Source organism: Lotus japonicus, chromosome 1 (assembly GCF_012489685.1).
Source record: "Lotus japonicus ecotype B-129 chromosome 1, LjGifu_v1.2".
NCBI classification, from domain to species: domain Eukaryota; kingdom Viridiplantae; phylum Streptophyta; class Magnoliopsida; order Fabales; family Fabaceae; genus Lotus; species Lotus japonicus.
This window is the reverse complement of record NC_080041.1, coordinates 34,205,648-34,229,798: the sequence shown is the minus strand read 5'-3', so window position 1 is coordinate 34,229,798 and position 24,151 is coordinate 34,205,648. Positions and strand designations below refer to the sequence as shown.

Genomic DNA, 24,151 nt, shown 5'->3' with positions numbered 1-24,151 from the left:
GAGAGAGGGGTTGAATCTGATTGGGTGGGGTGGGGCTCACGTGAGGAGAGAGTGTGTGTGATAGGAAAAGATATTTTGAGTTAGTGGTGGTGAAGATAGAAAATGAGGTGGAAGGATAAGGGTGAATTAATTGGGTGGTTGAGGGGGAAAAGAATAAAGTATATTCTTTTGTTATAGACTATCACAGGTAACTAAGAATGGTGATCTGTTAGTGCATGTCATCTCTTCACAAAAGAAATAAATAACTTAAGAATACGAATTCCTAAAATTAAGATAAAATAGTAGATGTTGTCATAATTAATGAAAATTAAATAAATAAATAGTCTATTTAATTCCGGGTCTTACATGGTTGGTGGTGGCAGTGGTGATAGTGATGACAACAACGACGGTGTTGGTTGTGTTGGTGGAAATGGTTGTGGAGGGCGATCGTGGAGAGTGGTCGTAGCAATGGTGGAGGTTGGTGTGGTAGCGATAGTGGAGGGTTGTGGTGGTGCATTATACATCACCTATATGGTGGATTAAATAATCCATCATTTTAAGACAGAAGTGATGTATAAGCTTATATAATACAATGTTAACACCAAATAATAGATAAGTCCATAGTATATTGTACAAGCTTATACTAGCATCTCTAATACGGCGTGTGAAACGAGCCCTAAGTTAAATAATGAAAAGTTAGCTTGGTATTTCATGTGACAAAAACTAAATGATTTAATGGGCTCCTATCTTTTGTAATGGCAGGAGGTCTTGACCAAATTATTGTCTTACGTCACTCCGCTGCTAGCTGACTTCGATAAAGATGTTGCTGAATAAATTTTCTCTAATACGCTTTCAAAAAAGTAACATATATATATATAACACTTTTCATTTGTGATTTGACATAGTTTCTTAAGCTTTATATATAAAATAGCAATATTTTTCCCTTATTTCTATTTCCATATTCACAATGAAGTGCTCGTCGACCATGTTGTTATCCCAGCAAGAGGTCTTGCACACTATGGCTCCTAGTTGTCGTTTCTTAGACGAAGTCATGATCTCAATAATAAATTTTCCCAATGCATGACATACTCAAATTGTATATAGTTGCTACATAAATATCTAATTTTGAATATTTTAATTGTAGATCATGACTTTGGTCCCTTGTATGCTTACCAATGATGAGAGAATTTTGGTCCAGAAATGCTCACGTGGTACATACCCTTGAAATGTAAAAAAATAAGACAAGAAATGAGACGTTTAAATTATGTTCTTCTAAAACTTTGGTTTTTCCAACGATTATTAGTTTTAGAAACATTTTTGCAAGCTTTGCAGCGGATAAATGAATGGAAAAGTGAACGCTAGAAACATAGCAATATATTCTGGTTCACCCATAAATGATAGAGCTACGTTCAGTCATTGGTTAAACCAAGATTTCACTATTCAAGTATCAAGAACTTCTCGCACAAGTATTATTCGGGACTTCTCCTAACAAGTATTCTACAAGACTTCTCCTAACAAGTATTCTACAGAGATTATTATAAATTCGAGTATTCAAGTATTCAAGATTTCACTATTCAAGTATCATATTTTCTCCCAATAAATTCCAAAATAACAAAGATTATTATAAATTCGAGATGTGGACGTGATGTGCATGGATGCCTTGGATGACTAACTTGCATGGCATGAGTTTTTTTATCAAGTTAGTTAGACTTGATGGCCATGAATAAGGACGGGCTAGTTTCCGGTGTGCTTCAGGAGCCATGAAGGTCCTGATTAAGTGGCAAAACTGAAGACAATAGTGGGTTAACAGTTGACTAACACCGATTGTGGAGCTGGGATACAACGTTGAGTTAGTAAGGACTAACCCCAATCGTGGAGTCGTGTTTTATCTCGCCTACCCGGTAGTGGTTGTTGGCATTAATGGATACCCGAAATGAATCTGCATTTGCACAACGACATAGACTAACCAAACTTAGAGTTCTAGTTCCCTATACTTGTTGAGTGTTAGCTTAAGTAATGATATATATACATATATATGAGAGAATAGTATGCCTTACTTCTTGACTTGTGAGTGTTAGAATTTGACCCTTGCTTGTTGTTGTTTGTTATTTGGGGCGCTTAACGCCTAGATGTCGAGCCTACTGCACCCAATAAGTCGGGATAAGACCCTAGATCTGCTTGACACTGATAACGTGGCTTGAGACATTGACCATGCCCAAGGTCGCTACTTCTACACAGTTCACGTACGAGAATGGAAGCGCACACGTCAGGGGCAACTTATCTCCCACACCTACTATCACGGAATTATGAGGATGTCATACCCTCCGCTTCGTTTTGCACAGCCAGCGGGAGCTGACGTTGACATGGTTACCGAGGAGGATTCCGGTCAGGTTTCATCCGTTGAACCATTCTACGATTCGAGTTCGCCAGCGTACACTCTGAGCTCGTCAGCTTACTCTCCTAGATCGTCTATCTATACATCGAGTTCGCTGGAGCCCGTTATTCCAGTCTGTACACCGAGTGAGCTCGCAATTGCTGATGCCCGGGAGAATTTCATTGCAGGCTGACGACACATACACTTTTCTTCGTCTGATAGTCCAATTGTGGGACCGTCGCGAGCAGAAAATGAGGGACGACTTGTTTAGTACTATGGAGGAGGCCCTTGCTGCTCGAGGATTATGAGGATTGCACCTTGAGTCGGGGTTTGGGTGTGAGAGTCGAGTCTATTTGGGGTGTGAGTTTGAGTTTTTGATAGAGTTCGACCTTAACCTGAGGTCCTTTCTTGCGTGTTGGCTCGGGAGTAGTCGGACGTTAAATTTACTGCTTTATGTCTTTAGTTTAAAAAGCATTGTACCTCAAATTTTGAAGATAATAAAACTAGGCTTTTATTCACTTTATTTACTTTTCTTATTAAGTTGCATGTTAAAAGCTTTATTTTAAGCAAAAATTTACCTGTATTTTTGAAATAGGTTACAAAAGTGACCCTTAAGAAATCGGGGGTTACAGTGAAGGGGAGAAACCCTTCATCGTCTCGATCTCTTGTCTAGGTTGGAATTCTGAGTTTGGGTTTCTAGAATTATCCTCTTTCTTTTCAAGGATAATTTGATTCGAGTTTCTGAAATCTACGGTTCCTGTGTGGTTGAAAAAAGAAGATGATCTGAATGTTGGGTTGGTGGGGGGGGGGGAGTGTTTTTAGTGAGGTTGAAAAGGGAGTGGTGAGTTTGAAAAGAAGAAGAAAAAAGAAAGAGTGTGGCAGTGCGATGCTTGAGTGGTGGTAGTGTGGTTGATAAAGGAGAAGAAGAAGAAGAAGAAGGGAGTAGTAGTTGTGGGGTGATAGTGATGTCGAGAGATGAAGAAGGAGGTTTGAAGAAGATGCAATTTCCCGCCCCCCTCCGTAGGGCCTGTAGCTCTCTAGTTTTTCTTTGTTCCTACCTTCCTGGGCTTTCCCTTCTTTGTAACCAAAAAATATATATTTTAAGATAAAATGACATGGCATTCTAGTGGCATGGCTGCCAGATCCATTTCATTAATGAGATCCACATAGGCAACATCTGTTAGCAATTGGGCAACATGACCCAATTGTCACATATTGATCTTTCGTGTACCAAAATTACTCATTTTAAACAAAGGGAACTCAAATCACACATAGGCCTAACATAAGGGGATGATAAGTAGAGTTGGGTATGCGGTCTAGCCCGCCCCGCATAGACTCGCACGTTAGCGGGCTTGCCCGTGTAGGCCCACAAATAAATGAGTTTGTATTTAAGTTAGCCCGCGTCTATAACACCCCGATTTCCGGGTGTCACTTTAGTAACACAAAAATAAACTTTACGCGGAAAACAGGTAATTTTTTTTTCGTTTTAATAAAGCGATAGAAAAATAAAGACATAACCCAACAACTAGCTAACCGATATACAAACATATATACATGTACAGCCTCAGCTGCACTCCCACGTCACGCGCACTCGCAGTGACTCCAAAGTAGTGTGCCCGTAGGTAAATATATACAGAACCAGAAGTGTGAGTGAGAAAGTTATAATTACAATCCACTAGGAGAAAGTCGGCCTCAAAATGGCCTGAACAAAAGACCCCTATAGTCCGACTGACTCACTGTGATCCCTCGGTAAGAGAACCACACCAAAAAGTCATGCGTCGGGAACCTACCCTGTCCCAAAATCAAAACGAATCAGAGCTCTACACAAAATATGACGCCTGCCTAAACCTACCCTCCCAATACCGAGTCCACAGCGAACTGAAGTTGGCAAGTTGAAGCTCAGCTCCATGCGTCGTAAAACTCCCTTTGTCAGACATCCACGCTCGTCAGTCCGGTCCTCCATGACCCTTCCCCGGTACGTCGCCTGATGACCCACAAGATCGATCACCCAAGCGGTGGGGGCATGACGATCCACCAACTCAAACCTGATCCCCCCCCCCCCGAGGGAAAGACCATCGAAACCCAATCCACCGTCGACATCGGGCAGCAGGCCGACCGCCCAAACACAAACATGAAACCAAAGCCAAGGCTCTAGGGTCAACTCACGGAATAGAGTAGATATACAAACAACATGTGATTTGGGGATATATATATATGTTTATAGAATTATATATATACATTCCTAGCATGTTATCGGCTCTAACAATAATTCAGTAATGCAAACAGCACACAATTCCAGTCAGGATGAATATATGCGTGAAATGCAATCAATATGATCCGGATAGTTGTGAAGCATTCCCGTTCTTCACTATTGATGAAGCATTCCCGTTCTTCATCGAATGATGCATTGGTGAAGCATTCTCGTTCTTCACCATCGATGAAGCATTCCCGTTCTTCATCGAATGATGCATTGGTGAAGCATTCCCGTTCTTCACCATTGGTGAAGCATTCCCGTTCTTCACCGAATGATGCATTATGCAATATGGTTAGCCAAACACCGAATCGTCCTCACAACACAAGCGTTTAGCTTAAAACCCAATTTCAAAAACCCCATTTCAAACCCAAGAGTTTAGTGTCGGTCAATACAACACAACTCCAACAACAAGAGTACTAAAGTACTCGGTGACTTTCAATCATCACCGTAGCTCACCTCAGTGGCTTTCCCCAATTCCCAGTAACTTCAAGACTTGACGACTTTTCCCCGTCTTTCGCAATCATTTTCCCCTTTAGGTTCCCTGTGGTTCATTCAATAATGAAAACGTTTTAAATTGAATTAGTCAGGTTATGAGTTTAATTCTTTGAAAACTAAGTTCTCTAAGGTCTTTAGTTTTCGAAATTCTATTCATTCTAAGTTTTCCAAAAACCCACCAAAAGATATTTCCCGGGGAAAGTCTAAGTATATAAACGATAGCTAAGTCTCAAACCTTGAGTTTGGACTTGCCTAGGGTTGTTCATCCAACCCGAAAAATCAAAAGGAATCAGTTCAGTGATTCTTCGCTCCGAAGTCGCGTCAAAACGCACAATTCAATACAACATCAATATCATAAGTTATGAAAACAATCATAACAATAAATCATCATCATAAACAATATCAAAGTAAAGCATAAGTCGAATTTATCGACGCTTATCATGCAGTCATAGCTAATAGTAAGTTGCCCTAACCTCGAGCTGCTCCAGTCTCGTGGTTTAAATTCCCTTCACACGATTGCTCTGAAAAACCCAAAGTTCCTTCAACTGAACCTCGGAGAAAACAAAGCAGAAATCCAAACAAATCGATTAGCTCGATCACAATACAACTATTTAACGATAGACAAAGCGTTAAAGCTTCAGAATACAACAATCAGATACAAAAAGACAAGTTTTCGAAAACGAAAAACTCCCCCCCTGCACTAAGCTCTCGGCCATAAGGAGAAAAGAGCTCCGGCTCTTTTTCTTCGATCTAATCTGTTTACAAGGTAGTTTTAGGGTAAAACTAAGGCAAAGAAACTGTCGGAAAAATTTTCGGACGATCGGATCGAAATACGGCTGTTCAGGGGCTTTTTGGTCCAAAATAAAAGCTCAAAACCTCAAAGTTATCACTTCGGAAAACAAACTTGACAGCGATGATCCTAACGACATTCGTAACAACTAATCCTAAAGGCACGAAGTCGGATTACGACTTTTCGACATTAAAGTTTCGAAATGTGCGCCAAAAAGGGTTTTGAATCAATTTTTCAGATCCTTGACAACTCGATCAAAATCGGCGAATACCGACGAAGGTTCTAGCCTCTTGGGCACGTACAGAAGATACCCCAACAGAGAAATCAGGAAAAACTGACAGTTTTACGAAAAGCTCGAAACTTTGAGCACAGAAACAGCTAAAGAAACGCAGTAGAAACAGTGATCAGAGGTAAGAATCAAGCTAGTTACCTCGATACCTTGAAGTAGGAACGAACTGCGCGAAGATCGGTCAAGTTTCGGCGAAAAATTTCTTCTCCTTTCCTCTCCTTGAACTCGCGGCCCCAAATGGAAGAAAATGAAGATATTTTGAATTTTTAACTATTTATAGAAAGGTGAAATCGCGGGAAAATGAAAATTTCGCGATTCCGATTTTTGTAGCACATTCACCGATGAATTCTAAGAGAGATTCTGGCGACAGAATTCCGGAACTCAAAACAAATCTCTAACATCTGGGAAAAACGATCCTTAAAATCCCAAAAGCGGTGTAAGTTAATCTGTCCCGAAAAACTACTTTTTGCTGTGATGGTCAGACGACAAAACTTCGTTCTGAAGAAAGATTGGAAACATCGAAACAAATCTGGCAACGCGGACGGAAACTTCGTTAAAAGCTCCGAATAGAAAAAGTCTTCATTCAGTTATTGAATCTAGGGTTTCGAAGCAAAGAAATTAGCGTCGTCGGACTTCCGAAAAGTGAATACTATCGTGCGTACAGTCCAGGGTTCCGAAATGAAACACTGGTCGAAGGAAAAATAAAGAGAACCTTTAAATTTTTCCAAGGATTTGAAATCTCACTTAAACGTTGCTTCAAAAGCGAAATTAGCCTATTCTGGACACTCTCGCCATAAGGCAGGTGTGCAGACGACCCGCACTAACTCCTAAAACAACTACGCAAAATTCCTCAAGCAATTCCTGAACTTTCCTCTTCATTCATCTTTCTCAAACAGCAAACTCCTGTCACGCTTACACTGATTCCACGCGTGAGTCGGAAATTAACTTGCTCTGTAAATCCAGGTCTTACAGCGTCCGCCCTGCTTAAACAGTAGATAAACGAACTGGCCCGCGAACCACTATTAGATTTTAAAATAAAACAAGCAAAAAAAACATTAAAAAATAGAGAAAAAAACTGATTCCAAAACAATTCTCCAAATTCCACATTGCATAATCAAACCCTAAAATGTTCCACAAATCTAAAGCAAGAAGATTTCATGGTGGCGGTGGGAGACTTGAGAGAGACGGAAACCAGAAAAGAAAGAGAGTAAGAGAAGAGAACTAGGGTACGTAAAGTAACTTGTCTGGTAAGTGATGAGTGTCTCACTTCACTTGGGTCTCTTGGGTTGGTTTTTTTTTTGGCCACTCTATCAAGATCAAGTAAGTAGTTCATGGACTATGGAGATAATTTTTTATGTAATTATATGACCCGCGGACCAGCCCGCAAAACCGCGGGTTCAACCCATTTAAACCGCGGGCTAAACGAGCCAACTCAGATAGGCCCGCATTTAAGCGAACCACCATACATCGGGCTATTGACCATGCAGATCGCGAGTTACACGGGTTGGCCCGCGAACTTTGGCCCGCTTACCCAGCTCTAATGATAAGTACAATCAAACATTACTTAATTAAAAAGGCTAAAATAATAAATTGAAAAAATAATTTTAAAATATATAAATTTAATTCAAATAATAATAAAAAATAGAAATAATTAAATAGAAAATTCTAGAAGATAATTAGAGAATAATTTCTAGAAATATTCTAGAGGATAATAATTTGTTAGAAATCAGGAAAAGTCAACTGAATCTAGAAAATCTTATTAATGTTAGGAAACAACCAAATTAAGTACAAAATCTTATCAGATTTCTTCATAAATTAAGATATTTTTTTCGAATTTGAAATAACGATCTTAAAACAAACCCTAGGTGAACGACTATAAATAGGAAGAATTTGGTGGAAAAGAGGCAATTCCGGACGTTTAGAAAGAGAGTGATCACTTGTGTGAGTTGGGGTTCTATCTTTGAACCTCGGTTCTGAGAGTAAGGCATACATTTTCCAAATTCCGTTGAGCAAGAAGAAGAAGAGTATGATCAGAACATCAAAGGAGGATATCGTGAAGGGATCATCAGACGAACTTTCACGGGGTAAAGTATCTCTTCTGCTTCAACCAAGTAAATACATTTTCATCCCTTTATTTAAGCATATTACTTGTCATTTGTCTTCTAGATAAAATGTATTGCCCATGAATGATATGTTAGCAAAGTGCTTGGAACAATAACATAACACTCAGAACCGTAACATAGGATAAGATGATAATTGATAAGGAATCTTTTTGGGAATCTTTATGTTTACCGTCAAGAAAATACATTGCTAAATTAGCTTTTGAAATGGTATCAAGAAAATCTCTTATGATTCCTTTGAATCCATGTCTCTCTTTTGATCACTCTTGCAACAAAGAAATCTAAAACTTTGTAACAGTTACCTCAATCCGCACCATGCAGCTGCTTCCTCCACCGTGATCTCGCCTCTTCACTCCTCTTCCGTCTTTCCCCTTTCTACTCCTCATCGTTTTCTTTCTTCTTTTTTTTTCTGATAATTTTTTTTAGAAAAGATAATAACACATTAGATATAATAAAAGAGTCCTGGGAACATAGCTCTCCCGAGTAATCTTTAACACAAAAATTCAAAACAGAGAATTTAAGAAAGAGTCATAATAGACAACAAAGACAACTCATAGCAAGAAACAGAGATAAAAATGACAGTTAAAAAAAAACTAATAGAATAGCAAAACAGAAAACAGCACCCAGCAAACAGCCTTTAATTGATCCAAGACAATGCAATATTCTTCAATTGATGAACCACGCCTCTGCACCTCAAAACCAGTAGCATTTTACCACTTCCACATACTTCAAAGTGTAGAAAGAACGCTGCATAATCAGACCTGAAACGGCACAGCTAGCTATGCTTCTGCCAAAACTCGAGATTCACAAGATTCTGAACACAACCCAGCCATTCCAATTTCGTTGAGACTAAACAGCATCAGAAATAGCTAAAATCAAGCTGAACCGTGCCTCCTTTAATAGAAAAATAAAGACAGAACCGAACCTTTAGGAACTCAGAAAACGCAACAGCAAGGGATTTACTTCTGGACTGGGCGGGACATAAAGAAGATTATGTCCCGCCCAAAATGAACAATAAACCAATGACGATAGCCAAGGCGGGAAAGGCAACATGACGAGCTTCATTACCCTCCCTTAGGTGATGGACCCACAAGCCAGCTGGAAGATTCCTTTGGATTTGTCTTATATGTACGGGGATTTGGGCCCTAATTGTCAGGCCCAAATATAGGAAAGATCCATATCATGACCACCCCCTCTATAAAAGGGGAGGTCATCCACTTGTACGAAACTAACTTTTTCAGCATTAATGAGAATATTCCTTTTATGGTAGTTTTGCTATTTTAGTGCTCTGCTAGGGTTTACTTTTTGTCTTTCTCTTACGTAAGCTTGCCCTAGTACAGAACATTGGCGCCGTCTGTGGGAAAGACTTAGCTCTTCCGGTGACAGAAGGAGGAATCGCGAGCCATGGAGACTCGTTCATGCGGCGTAGGTCGGCGCGATCATCGCCGGCGAGGTGGTGGTCGACACGGCGGTCGCGCCGGCGGACGAAACAACAACCGTCCCGTACTGGACGACCAAGAGCAGGAAGCCTCCTCGGAGGGGGTCCACTCAGTGGCGCCGTCGCCGGCGTCATTGGTGAATGCAGCTCCGGGAAGACCTTCAGATCTGATCGCTAAATCAGATCCAGGTGTTCGGCGGCGTTCAACGCCGCCTGACTACGTGAATTTGGAAGATCTTAAAACAACTGCTCCACGGAGAGCGCAAGAGGCAGTGACAGGTATCACGCCTGCGGCTTTGCAACAAATGTTAGATACCTTGCAGAAGGTGCAGTCCCAAAACGAGCAGTTGCAAGCCCAAGTTGAGTATCTTACTCAGCGGCAGGATTTTAAGCAAGAACAACGCCTGGAGGCGGAGGATGTAGTTGAATTCCAACCTTTTGTTCCAGCCATCACTAGGGTGGACATTCCAAAGCACCTGCAAACCATGGCATTAGACGCCTTTTCGGGCGAATCTGATCCTATGGAGCATCTTAGATACTTCAATACTAAAATGGTGATCGGCGGGGCGACGGATGCGGTAAAATGTCGATTATTGCCTTCCACGTTCAAGGGCATGGCGATGCAGTGGTTCATTCGACAACCGCCCTTCTCCATTGATAATTTCACTGATCTGTCCACTAAGTTTCTGACTCAATTTTCCGCCAATAAAACCACAAAAGCAACAATGTTTGATCTTATCAGCATACATCAGCAACCAGGCGAGAAATTAAAAACCTACATGGCACGCTTCAGCAAGATGGCGGTGCAGTTGGAGGATGAAAATCCAGATGTCTGTTTGGCGTCATTCAAAAATGGCCTTCGGGCGGGAGATTTGAATAGAGACTTAACAAGGCGACCGGCGAAGGATATGATGGATCTTCGCGCTCGTGTTCAAGAGTTCATATTGATTGAGCAAGATGACCAGAAGAAACAAGAAAGAGAGGAAGGACGTAAGCAGTCTCAATCTGGCGGTGTTTCACAAGACAAATCTAAGGCGGGGAAGGAAACCAGGATAGCGCAAACCCCCCGTGTACCAAGACCGGGACCATACCAAAACTCTAAACCTGGCTTTCAAAATACATGGCACAGAAATTCACAAGGTCCCGCTGCTGCCACAGCTGGTCAGCCTGGTGCTTCGCCAACGCCAATCCCACTTACTAAGTTGAATGCACCCTTAAGTACCATTTTAAGGGCGGTTGGACAGACCAACGTTGTGCAGTACCCACCACCCCCACGGCGGCCGCCAGCTAACGTGGACACCAATAGGTGGTGCGAGTACCACAGAGCGTTGGGGCATACGACAGATAATTGCTGGAATTTAAGGCGGGAAATTGATCGCTTGATTAAAGCTGGCCATTTGGCAAACTTTGTCAAAGACACAGCAGCGCCGGAGGTAGCTAAAATCACTCAAGGGGACAAAGGTAAAGGTAAAGAGATAGTTGAAGAGTTGGGCGATCCTGTTGGGGAATGCTCATCTATTGCAGGAGGATTTGGCGGGGGTGCAATTTCAAGTAAGGCTAGAAAACGCTACGTGGCGGCAGTACACTCAGTACAGGAGTCGAACGAAGGCGAGTGTTGGGTGAATCATTCCCCTATTATATTCACCCCTCAGGATTTTGCGCATGTAATTCCCCATGACAACGATCCAATTGTGGTAACAATTAGGGTTAACAATTATGTGACAAAGAAAGTATTCTTAGACCAGGGATCTTCGGCAGATATCATCTATGGAGACGCCTTTGATCGCCTGGGACTAAAGGAATCAGATTTGAAACCATACAGGGGAACTTTGGTGGGATTCACAGGAGACCGTGTCAGTGTGCGGGGATACGTCGAAATTCCGACTGCCTTTGGAGAAGGAGAGTTTGTCAAGAAGTTTCAAGTAAAGTACTTAGTATTGGCGTGTAGAGCCAATTACAACGTACTCTTGGGGCGAGACACCCTCAACAAGGTCTGCGCGGTCATCTCAACTGCTCATTTAACTGTTAAATATCCCGCCTGCAACGGGAAGGTCGGGATATTGCGTGTAGACCAGAATGCAGCAAGGGAATGCTATTTGAGGAGCGTGGCGCTCTATGGGCGGAAGGCCGCCAAGGAGAGCCACCGAATTACAGAAATCTTCCCACAAGAAGGATTTAGCTTGGACCCAAGAGATGATGCTGATGATTTTCGCCCACAACCGCTGGAAGAAACCAAGCAGGTGCAAGTCAAGGACAAGTTTCTAAAGATTGGCAGTGGTTTGACAACAGAACAAGAGGACAGACTAATCACCCTTCTGGGTGATAATCTAGATCTCTTCGCATGGACCATCAATGATGTACCAGGGATTGATCCCAAGGTGATCACTCACAAACTAGCCATACGACCAGGGGCGACCCCGGTCATCCAACCAAGGCGAAGAATGAGTGAAGAAAAGAACAAGGCTGTACAAGTAGAGACTGAAAAATTGATCAAGGCCCGCTTCATCCGTGAGGTACAGTACCCAACGTGGCTCGCCAATGTTGTAATGGTCAAGAAGGCCAATGGGAAATGGCGAATGTGCACGGACTACACGAGCCTGAACAAAGTGTGTCCCAAAGATTCGTACCCACTTCCCAATGTTGACAAGCTTGTGGATGGAGCTTCAGGGAATGAACTTTTAAGTCTCATGGACGCTTATTCGGGCTATAATCAGATTATGATGCATCCCTCGGATGAGGAAAGTACAGCATTCATGACCAATCAGGCGAACTATTGTTACAAGACAATGTCTTTTGGTTTGAAGAATGCAGGAGCTACGTACCAACGGCTCATGGACAAAATTTTTTCAAAGCAAGTAGGCAGGAATATGGAGGTGTATGTGGATGACATGATTGTAAAATCCGCCAGGGCTAGTGATCATGGCGGCGACCTTAAAGAAGCGTTTGATCAGTTAAGAACATATCAAATGAAGTTAAACCCTGAGAAGTGTTCTTTTGGGATCCAGGGAGGAAAATTCTTGGGATTTATGTTAACATCAAGAGGAATAGAAGTAAACCCAGATAAGGGAAGGGCGATCTTGGAAATGAAAAGCCCAACAAGTGTAAAGGAGGTTCAGCGTTTGACAGGGCGAATGGCCGCCTTGTCACGTTTCTTGCCAATGGCGGGTGACAAAGCGGCCCCGTTCTTCACATGTTTAAAAAAGAATTCAAAGTTTCAGTGGACAGAGGAATGCGAACAAGCTTTTACCAAATTGAAAGAAACATTGGCCACATTACCGGTACTCTCCAAGCCAACACCAGGCGTTCCATTAGTGCTCTATTTGGCGGTTACTGACAAGGCGGTAAGTACGGTTTTGCTCCAGGAAGAAGGAAAAAAGCAGAAAGTTATATATTTCGTGAGCCATACTTTACAGGGGGCAGAATTGCGGTACCAAAAAATTGAAAAGGCGGCTTTGGCGATTCTGAAAACTGCAAGGCGCCTCAGACCTTACTTCCAAAGTTTCCAAGTCAAAATTAAAACTGATGTTCCCTTAAGGCAAGTACTTCAGAAGCCTGATTTATCAGGGCGATTGGTTAGCTGGTCAGTTGAGCTGTCAGAGTATGACTTACAATATGAGCCAAGGGGCCAAGTCACAGTCCAGAGTTTAATTGACTTCGTGGCGGAATTAACACCCACTGAAGGAGAGAAGACTCAAGGAGAATGGGTCCTGTCTGTGGATGGATCCTCTAATAACACTGGAAGTGGGGCGGGAATAACAATCGAAAGTCCAGATAAAATGATCATTGAACAGTCTCTCAAGTTCGAGTTCAAGGCGAGCAATAATCAATCTGAGTACGAGGCTCTGATTGCCGGCTTAAGGTTGGCCATTGAATTGGGAGTCCAGAAGTTATTTATCAAAGGAGATTCGCAGTTAGTGGTTAAACAAGTGAAAGGTGAGTACCAGGTGAAGGATCCGCAACTGTCCAAATATTTGGAAGTGGTGCGCAGATTGATGATGGAGGTCAAAGAAATCAAAATAGAACATGTCCCGAGGGGACAAAATGAGAGGGCTGATGTGTTGGCGAAGTTGGCAAGCACAGGGAAATTGGGCAACTACCAGACAGTCATTCAAGAAACCCTGCCTCGCCCGAGCATTGATTTGGTAGAAATAAAGTTGAAAGCTGTAAAGTCAGTCAGTGAGGGCGAGATATCTTGGATGGAATCGATTAAAACCTTCTTAGAGAACCCACCAAAGGAGGATGATTTGAACACGAGAGCAAAACGAAGGGAAGCCAGTTTTTACACACTGGTGGGTGGAGAGTTGTATCGGCGAGGAATCATGTCTCCTATGCTCAAATGTGTCGATATCAAGGACGCCCTCGGAATAATGGCGGAAGTCCACGAAGGCGTGTGTTCTAGTCATATTGGCGGGCGATCCTTGGCAGTTAAGGTGATAAGAGCAGGATTCTATTGGCCAACGATGAAGAAGGATTGTTTGGAGTATGTTAAGAAATGTGAAAAATGTCAAGTCTTTTCTGACCTACACAAGGCTCCACCAGAAGAATTAACAACCATGATGTCGCCTTGGCCGTTCGCCATGTGGGGGACCGATATCTTAGGACCATTCCCTGTGGCGAAGGCACAAATGAAGTACATCATCGTGGCGGTTGATTACTTCACTAAGTGGATAGAGGCTGAGGCAGTAGCAACTATCACGGCCGCCAAGGTCAGGAGCTTCTTGTGGCGAAGGATTATTTGTAGATTTGGGGTTCCCAGGGCATTAGTAATGGATAACGGAACACAATTCACAAGTAGTGTTACCCGAGAATTTTGTACAGAAATGGGAATCGAGATGCGATTTGCCTCTGTAGAACATCCACAGACCAATGGGCAGGCTGAATCGGCTAACAAAGTTATCCTGAAGGGTTTAAAGAAGAAACTGGATGAAGCAAAAGGGCTTTGGGCGGAGGAACTACCAGGCGTTCTTTGGGCATACAACACCACGGAGCAGTCAAGCACAAAGGAAACCCCGTATCGTCTAACTTATGGAACTGACGCCATGCTCCCAGTGGAAATTGAAAACCAAAATTGGCGAGTGGCTCGGTTTAATGAAAATGACAACGGAGAAAACTTAATAGCAAATCTAATTATGCTGCCCGAGGAACAACGAGAGGCCCACATAAGAAATGAGGCGGGAAAAGTGAAGGTGGCAAGAAAGTTCTCAACAAAAGTGGTGCCAAGAAAAATGAGGGTAGGAGACTTAGTGCTCCGAAAAAATACAATACCCGATAAACACAACAAACTCTCACCCAACTGGGGCGGGCCTTACAGGATTATTGGCGATGTTGGAGGAGGAGCTTATAAGTTGGAACAACTAAGCGGTCAAAAGGTTCCACGAACATGGAACGCCTCTCATCTAAAGCAGTATTTTAGTTAGTAGAAACAACAAATGTAAATGAAGTCGCACTCTTTTTCCCTTTCTTTGGAAAGGTTTTTAATGAGGCGACAATTGTAATGAAGGGACAATTGTTCCCATACGAAAGAAAATTAATGAAAAGATCATTTCAACAGAATCGTATATGTTTTTTGAATTTTTATTACGAGTTCATGCAATGCAAATCGTATCAAGGTATGCAATACCGCGAGTAAACCTTTCGGAATAAGAAAGTATCGCCTTCAAAAGTTAAAAGCCTTGGCAATTCTAGTGGCCACTAGAAACCAAGCCTCGTCGAAAAATCGGCTAAGGTATATAACAACGAAAGTTGGGAACAACTAAAACAACGAATGAACTTAAGATGATATCCATTTAAAGTAGAGAAAAGGGGGCGATGCCCATACATGATTTGGAATGAAAATAAAACAGGGCAATGCCCAAAGAAAAATTTCAACTTCATAAAATAAAAACAAATTCAAGCCAGGTTCTCGTTGTTGGCGTTGTTGCCCTGGCTTGTCCCAGCTTGAGGATCTTCCTTCCCTTGATCCTCATTCCTGTGCTGCTCATTCCCATCCTCGCCATCTTCTTCAGGCTCACTCTCATCATTGAATTGGGGAAGGAGATCGAGGCTAATGTCATCATCACCAACTACTTGACCATCCTTGATCTCCTTCAGCCACCCAATGCGGGAAAGATCAAAGCCCGGCTCAACTACACTGATCTGCTCTTTGGCCGCCAGAAAGCCTTGAGCATATTGGAGAGAAGCACGCCCTAGGATGGAAGCATTCAGGCGATCATGTTTCTTCTCCAACTTTTGATATTTGGCTTGAATGGCAGTGTGCTTGTCATTTATGGCTTCTTTAAGAGACTTTGTCTTTTGAAGAAGCAGGTCCGAAGCAGCCAAGTCTTCAGTTAACTTAGCACACTTCTCCTCAGCAGATTTCAGCTTGTTGTTGGCAGTCTCAGCATCAGTTTTAGCCTGCTCATAGGCTGTTTTGTAATCAGCTGCCTTCTTCTCAAAACGGTTCTTGGCTGAGATCAACTCTTTCACACACTGAGCCATTCCCGCCACAGTGCTGGCGGCAGAAAGCGCGTGATGAATCGCCAAAGAAGCAATGTTGGGGGGACCTTGACCCGAAACATCCTTGTGGATCTTGTTGTCAAAAGTACGGGTCATGAATTCCAGCCCATTAAAGTGAGGATCCGACAAATTCAGCAAGGGGGGAGGAGCTTCGCCACCAATGGCTGAACTAGGGCCAGCCTGGCCAAATGGAGTTGATGGGCGGTTGATCAGCGTGCTTGAATCTTGTTGATGGGGCGGGACATTGTCATGTCCCTTCTTTTTCTCAGATGGACGGCTTTTTGAATCAAGAGTCGATTGGTGGAGAGGCTTACCACCAGCAGCACCTGAAGTTTTTTGACGTTTAGGGTCCCTGACGTTGTCAGAACCCGAGGTACCTTCATTCTTCTTCTTCTGCTCAGTTTCGGCGGCCCTCTTCTTCGCCGCCGCAGCAGACTGGGCGAGGTACTCCTTCATCTTGAGTGGGTTCGCGTCAACCTTGCCTTTTCCCATCGTAGCTGTATGGAAAACACCAATTAGACGAGATACATGAACAAAAAGAAAAAGAAGTTACGTACACAGATTATAAACTTACTAAAAAATTGATTTAAAGTGTCGGATTTCGACGCCTCAATCAAGTCGTGACCAGAAAATACTGGTAGTGTGCGGAGGTAATCGGCGACGCCTTGTTCAGATTCATCCAAGGCGTCGTATGAAACGGATATTTTTCGGCGAGGGTTCTTTGTCCAGTAAAAAGGGAAGAGGGGGTTATTGTCGGAATCTCGGAACAGGTTTTTTATTTCGGGCGACTCCATAACTTTAAAGTATTTCTTCTGCCATACTTTGTAATGACTTTTAAGGGCGGAGAACCGACTCATGTTCTTACGGGCTAATAGTGGAACCCATTTCACAGAAGTAGGTTTAGTGGTGACTGATTTATAGAACAGGAAGAACAAAGGATAGGTTGGAGTGAAACTCAAGTGTTCACAAAGAATTTCAAAGCAGCGGAGAAAACCCCAGGCGTTGGGCTGGAGTTGACAGGGCGCCACATTCAGAAAAGAAAGAACGTGACAAATAAACGGCGAGAAAGGAAGTTTGATGTTCAAGTCTAAGAAGAAATAGCCATAAACAAAGAAGAAATCGGGCGATTCATCGGCTGGTTCTTTACGCAACAGAACACAGTCATCTTCGCCACATGGGAGGACATTCAAGAGATGATCTTCATTATTCGAGGTGGCGGGATTTATCTTCGTAAACCCTTGAGCAGATATTCGAAGCGAATTAATGCTCCCAATGCTGCCCCAGATAGAATGCAACAGACATTTATCTTCAACTAAATGCACGTCAGAGCGCCATTCAGGTGAAGACAAATCTCCATTAGAGGAGAGAATGGAGTCTACAGAGCCGGCGGGACCGGAATCATCATGGGTAGAAGGCGAGGAATGAATTTCAATGATAGAGGGGGCGACAACTTCCTCCTCCGTAGAGGGCGAAGAAAATTCTAGGGAAGAAAGGCTGGCGTTTGGTAAAGACATGCGAGGCAGTTTCATAAAAAGAAAAAAGCAGATGAACAGAGTCAAGAAAAAAGAAGATGAACAGAGTCAAGAAGAAAGAAGATGAACAGTCAGAGAAAAGAAGTAAACAAAGAATCTCAAGAAAGAGAAAAACTAACCAGGGGAAGAACTGTGGATTTGAGAAAAGAGAACGTCGGCGATAGGGGAGCACCGCGCAATGACGACGGCCGGAGGAAGAAAGGGTTCACCGGAGTTCAAAGAAGAGAATGAAAGCTGCGGTGAAAAGGTTCAGGGCAAAAGTTTTAAGAAAGTGAAAAATGTAAAGTAAAAAGGGGTTTTTATAGAGAGAAAGGAGGAGAGAGAATGAATGGGGGAAGATCGTGGGATTTTGGGATTTGAAATTCGAAAAGGTGGGAAGCGAAAAGACGTACTCCTCGAGACGCACAAATGAAGATTGCATTTATAACAAATGATGACGAAATCCCGGAAAATAAGGATACGTGCGTCAGTTGAAAAGACGTGGTTGACGGTTATAACTGAAGGCGACATATCTTTGAAACGACAACAAAGGTGGAGAAGCGTGAAAATGGCGATGTAACAACGAAAGAAAAGTGGCGATGAATGAATAAACAATAGAGGCGAACTACTGGGTAACGATAAAGACATTTCGACTCAATTACTCGAGTCTCATGTCTTGGGGGCATGTGGACTGGGCGGGACATAAAGAAGATTATGTCCCGCCCAAAATGAACAATAAACCAATGACGATAGCCAAGGCGGGAAAGGCAACATGACGAGCTTCATTACCCTCCCTTAGGTGATGGACCCACAAGCCAGCTGGAAGATTCCTTTGGATTTGTCTTATATGTACGGGGATTTGGGCCCTAATTGTCAGGCCCAAATATAGGAAAGATCCATATCATGACCACCCCCTCTATAAAAGGGGAGGTCATCCACTTGTACGAAACTAACTTTTTCAGCATTAATGAGAATATTCCTTTTATGGTAGTTTTGCTATTTTAGTGCTCTGCTAGGGTTTACTTTTTGTCTTTCTCTTACGTAAGCTTGCCCTAGTACAGAACAACTTCCATCCAAAACCTTCAACGGAAGTACGCCCAAACAGCAGTAGTTCTTAAGCTAGCTGATCAGCAAAGCTATTAGCTTCCTGAAAGATATGATTAACCCCCCTACATATATTCCACCTCTTCCATTAACAAATCAATCTGCACTATTTCCCGTTGTAGCTTCCAGGGTCTATTTTGTTGTGATGTGACCCAGCCAACAGCAAGTGAGGAATCTGATTCTATTACAAATTGACAGCACACCTCTTTACAGTTACGAGACATATTAGTTGGAGGACGAAGGTCACAAAGATAAGGAGGTGCAAACTTCAAAAGTTTGTTGGGCCAATTTTCTAAATAACATTTTCCCCTTTATTAATAGAATTGAATAAGATAAAAAATATTTCTTTGGGTAAAATAGATATTTTAAAAGTTATTAATCAATTCAAAGGTAACTATTATTTGCGAATGTCGTGGATGCTAAAGGCCTTTCCCATATATAAATGACTTCCAAATTTAAAACTCTCTTATACCAGTTTTATATTTATTATTTAGGGTTTCACATTCCCTTAATAATTGGTGATAGCTCTATATTATGTATTATTAATTAATTATCATTTTAGCGTCGTCATGTGTGATCTCAGTTGCGTCAGCCATACATGTAAAATAACAATTCCAAACTCTTCTAAAATCTCTTTTACAATTTTTCCTTATTCTCACGACCCTCTCATCACCCCATAGTGAAGCTTTTAACATAGAAATCACCCCTAGTCCCTATGGTGCCCTCGGCCCCACCCGAACAATAACCCCAAAATTTTCTAAAATCCTTTTTAACAACAAACCCATTTTCCTATTCACCTAAATATCACATAAACCACTTAACTTGAAATTTCTCACCTCATACACATAGGGCCCGTTTGGTGCGACGTATAGTATAAGGCCTGATAGTATAAGACCTGATAGTATTAGGCCTGATAGTATAAGCCCTGATAACTTTTTTATACTATCCAGCGTTTGGACATACTCTGTATAATTTACCATATCGTTTAAATTGATGCAATTTTATGTTTAATGAAGTATTGAATAATGGTATATAATAAAAATCAAATATGGAGATGATTATAACGGTGGTGGCGGTGGTGATGGAAGTAGTGGTAGGTTGGTGGTGGTGGTGGCAATGGTGGTAGGTTGGTGTTGGTGGCGGTGGTGGTGACAGTGGAGATAGGTTGGAGGTGGTGGTGGCAGTGATGGTGGTGGCGATGATAGGGTGGTGGTGGTGGTGGTAAGGCGGTGGTGGAGGCAATGGTGGTGGTGGTGGCGATAGGGTGGTGGTTGTGGTGTCGGTGGTGGCAATAGAGTGGTGACGACGATTATGGTGGTGGTGGCGATAGGGTGGTGGTTGTGGTGTCGGTGGCGGCGGTAGGGCGGCGGCGGTGGTGGTGGCGGTGGCGGCAACACCGGTGGTGGCGGTGGTGGTGATCGGGTGGTGGCGGTGGTGGCAGCGATGGTGGTTGTGGTGTTGGCGACGATAGAGTGTGGTGGTGGTGGTAAGGCGGTGGCGGCTTAGTAAGGTGGCGGCGATGGTGGAGGGTGGAGGCAATGGTGGTGGTGGTGGTGGCGGCGACGGTGATCGGGTGGTGGCGGTGGTGGTGGTGGTGGCGACGACGGTGATCGGGTGGAGGCAATGGTGGTGGTGGTGGTGGCGGCGACGGTGATCGGGTGACGGCGACGGTGGAGGGTGGAGGCAATGGTGGTGGTGGTGGTGGTGGCGGCGACGGTGGAGGGTGGAGGCAATGGTGGTGGTGGTGGTGGCAGTGACGGTGATCGGGTGGCGGCGGTGGTGGTGGTGGTGGCGGCGACGGTGATCGGGTGGTGGCGGTGGTGGTGCCAATGATGGTGTAAGTTGGCAGCAATAGAGGGTGGTGGTGATGGTGACTTATACATCACAACCTTATCATGCCTTATCCATCACTCACATGATGGATTAAATAATACGTCATTTTAACGTATAAGGGGACTTTGATGGATAAGCTTATACAATACAATGTCATCACCAAACAATGGATAAACTCATAATGTATTGTATAAGCTTATACTATCATGCCTAATACGGCGTGCCAAACGAGCCCATAGTATAGGTTCGACAATACATGGTTAGTTGTCAAGATAGATTTTTTTTCATAAGCTAATTATTACACAAGTATGAGATATGGTGACCTCAAATTTCAAAACCAAGCCTTAATTCATAAAGGAATTTCTCAAGACTTCAACTTTAGGAAAAACTAATTAGATTTTTGAAAGTTTCTTCATAAAAGTTTTTTCCTTGATTGTATTGCTTTTAGAATTAAACCCTTATTCAATTGTAGTAAAGCATATTCGATACGGGTTTTATCGTCCTTTAAAAGGTGTAATACTTATGTCGTTCAATAGTTTACAAACTCAAATGATGAATTCACAAGAGTTTTATTGTTTATCCATGAAAATAAATAGGAAAAGCATATTCGATACGGGTTTTATCGTCCTTTAAAAGGTGTAATACTTATGTCGTTCAATAGTTTACAAACTCAAATGATGAATTCACAAGAGTTTTATTGTTTATCCATGAAAATAAATAGGAAAACATATAAAATGATGGAGAAACAACATAAATAAGAATTTGCTGGGATTAGACTTCATTAAATGATCTATGTGCAATTATAGTGATTCAAATACAAACTAATCACATATGATTCATCTATACCCGTTCAACCCTACATCATCGATGTCTTGCATGAGTGGATAGCAATAACTCTTCTAATCCTAAACATTGATGTCTCACATGATTAAGAAATAAAGTTATCATGAAGTGTGGGTGTTTAAGTGACTAACAAACATAACTCTATGTCTAGAAATTAGGATTTTTAGGTGATTAACTCTAGTTCGGATTCAAAGCGTTGTAGCTTCTGCTCACAAGTCGAATCAAGTAACATATCATAGGTGATCAATTTAAGATATAACATGAAGGTCAAGAGAAAACTACTAAATAATGAACAAGAAACATGCTTTATATTGAATAGAATCACATAGAGAGCATAAGTATCACACAATTATATCAAATTCCAACAAAAGAAAGATTAACTATCCATTTTCATGGATAGATTTACAAATGAAGATGAAGAACAAGAAAAAACAAAACCGTCGTGATGTGTCGCCGCCGAATCCAACCTCCGGAGCTTCTTCTCTAGCCTCCTAAGCCTCTCTCCTTGTTTCTCTAATGTTTCTCTGTGATGGATCGAAGTTCTGATCAAGTTATCTCATCAGCTTCTTAAAAGAAGCTTTTTATAGTGAAAACAACACAGCATAGGGCGCTAGGCGGCCTGTTTTTGGCGCCGGGTGGCCAGGTTCCTTCAAGGTTGGGTTTTTTAACTGCCATTGTTGCTCAGCGAATCCTCAATTCTTCATCAAAACATGTTTTTTCCTCTAAATCTTTATTTTCTAAATGACCCCCTTGTGGGACGACTTGAATTTTCTTTAAGCTTCAATCCTATATCAAAATTAGGGGATTAGATATAATTTATATATAATATCTATACTAAAACTAAGTATATAACAAATTAATCAATTGGATAAAACGATCAATAATTCAAGCATACAAGCCAAAAGAGTGGCGAAAAAGATATCAAAATATATGTAAAAATGGCACTTATCATCTCTTAACATCAACAACAACATTAGCAAGGGGTTTCAAAACTCAAACTGTATAGTTTTTCCAAAATAAAAAACTAAAATTTTTTTTGGAAAAAAATTTCATGGTTCAAATGATCCTTACCTAGACTATAACCTTAACAACTTTCCTCTTGTAACAAAAAAAAAGACTATAACCTTAACAAAAGCACTTTGGATGGAAGCCATTTTTGAAAGAGAATCAAGTGGAAAAACTCAAAATTTTACAAAACCCTTTACATCACCATGGAGATAAAGAGAAGAACTACAACATTCGTGAAGGTAATAAGTGATCTTGAGCACACATGAAAACTAAAACTCATTCTTTTTGAAAATGAAGACCATCACTACAAAGCCCATGAAATACTCTACCTCTTTGATGAATGAAGCTAAGGAAAATGAGAAGATGATAGTGCTAGAGGCAAAAAAGTGGCGGTTATAATGGTGGAAGAAGAAGAAATGTGAGCTCTTTTTGCTTTCTCTTTCTTTCTTTTCTCAATTTTCGCTAACTTTTTCTCTCTTTTCACACTTGCCAAAAAGCAAATGAACTTGGTAAATGGGAGAAGAGGGGTCCACCAAGCCTCTAAAAGATAAGGAGAAAATTTTGATCTTGCTTGATTGTGTGGTCAAAAGTGAGTTCAAGTTAATGTCTTGCTGAGTCACCATGATAGTGACATTTACCAACCCTAAGTAAATATCTAGTTGCTCCACCATGATGGTGATATTCTACCAACTCTATGGGTTCCACATGACTCTCTTGTCTTGTTCCCTAGTTCAAGTCCAAAAATATCTCGAAATGTACTTTCCTGACTTTCGTCTCGTTTATGACCCAAAAGCACTAGCTGCCGAAAATATTTTTATCATAACAATATTATAGTCAAAACTCAACAAATCAAAACACGTCATCATAGAGATATAGAAAAAAGTTAAATCCCCGCTTGAATATCATTTAGGGCTTAACTAATGTTTCTACGATAAAGTGTTGTTTTCGAACATTTCCGAACACGATGAATTTCTTGGCATCCTTCTAAACAATAATACTATAATTATAACTTCGTTTAAAATGAGTCATAAATACTTCTTCTCCTTTAATATTATACAAAATATTTGACACATCAATCTACGCTAAATAGCGTTAAACACATATAGACATTTGTTGTGGATCTTCACTCCGTCCGATATGTAGCTAGTGACCTTTGCTCCTTTGTGTAGCTCGGTGATGGCGTTCTTCCTCGTCCTGGTGTAGCTCGGGCAGGGACGGAGGGAGTGGGGTGACTGCCTCATGCTCCAGTCACCCCCAAGTTGGAAAATTTTCTAACTAGTACTTAGTGAAAAAATATTTTTTTGCACCCCTCACTTTTAGTTTATCCAATAGGTGAAGTAGAGAATACCTTTCCATGGCATAAATTCCTGATGGCTGATGCATGATTGATAAGTTCTAAATTTATAGTCCAACCACTTTTGCTAGTCACACTTATAAATTGCAGTTAATGTGGTGATCGATTGATTGGTGTGTTTTAGTGTTTAGGTACTGCTTGTGCCTTCTCCACTCTGATGTACTCAAAAGAAATTGAAGTAATGTGGTGCTAAATATACTAAAACTGAACTATGATTTTCTACATGATAATGAGAAAAAAATATTCTTTGAAATAGCTTCTTTC

The 24,151-nt window shown here is 41.8% G+C and overlaps 1 protein-coding gene and 1 long non-coding RNA gene across 2 annotated transcripts; one reads left to right on the top strand and one right to left on the bottom strand.

Annotated features, from left to right (window-relative positions):
* The first annotated feature begins 345 nt into the window (after positions 1 to 345).
* Positions 346 to 21,517, top strand: LOC130733678 (uncharacterized). Its single transcript, XM_057585906.1, has 3 exons — positions 346 to 481; positions 10,886 to 12,673; positions 21,489 to 21,517. Exons 1-3 carry the CDS (start codon positions 346 to 348, stop codon positions 21,515 to 21,517), a joined length of 1,953 nt encoding a protein of 650 aa, XP_057441889.1.
* Positions 21,518 to 21,814: 297 nt separating this feature from the next.
* On the bottom strand, positions 21,815 to 23,170 carry LOC130731811 (uncharacterized). Its single transcript, XR_009016833.1, has 2 exons — positions 22,863 to 23,170; positions 21,815 to 22,311 (listed from the first exon to the last, which is right to left on the bottom strand). It is a non-coding gene; the product is annotated as an uncharacterized LOC130731811 (long non-coding RNA).
* Positions 23,171 to 24,151: the final 981 nt, after the last annotated feature.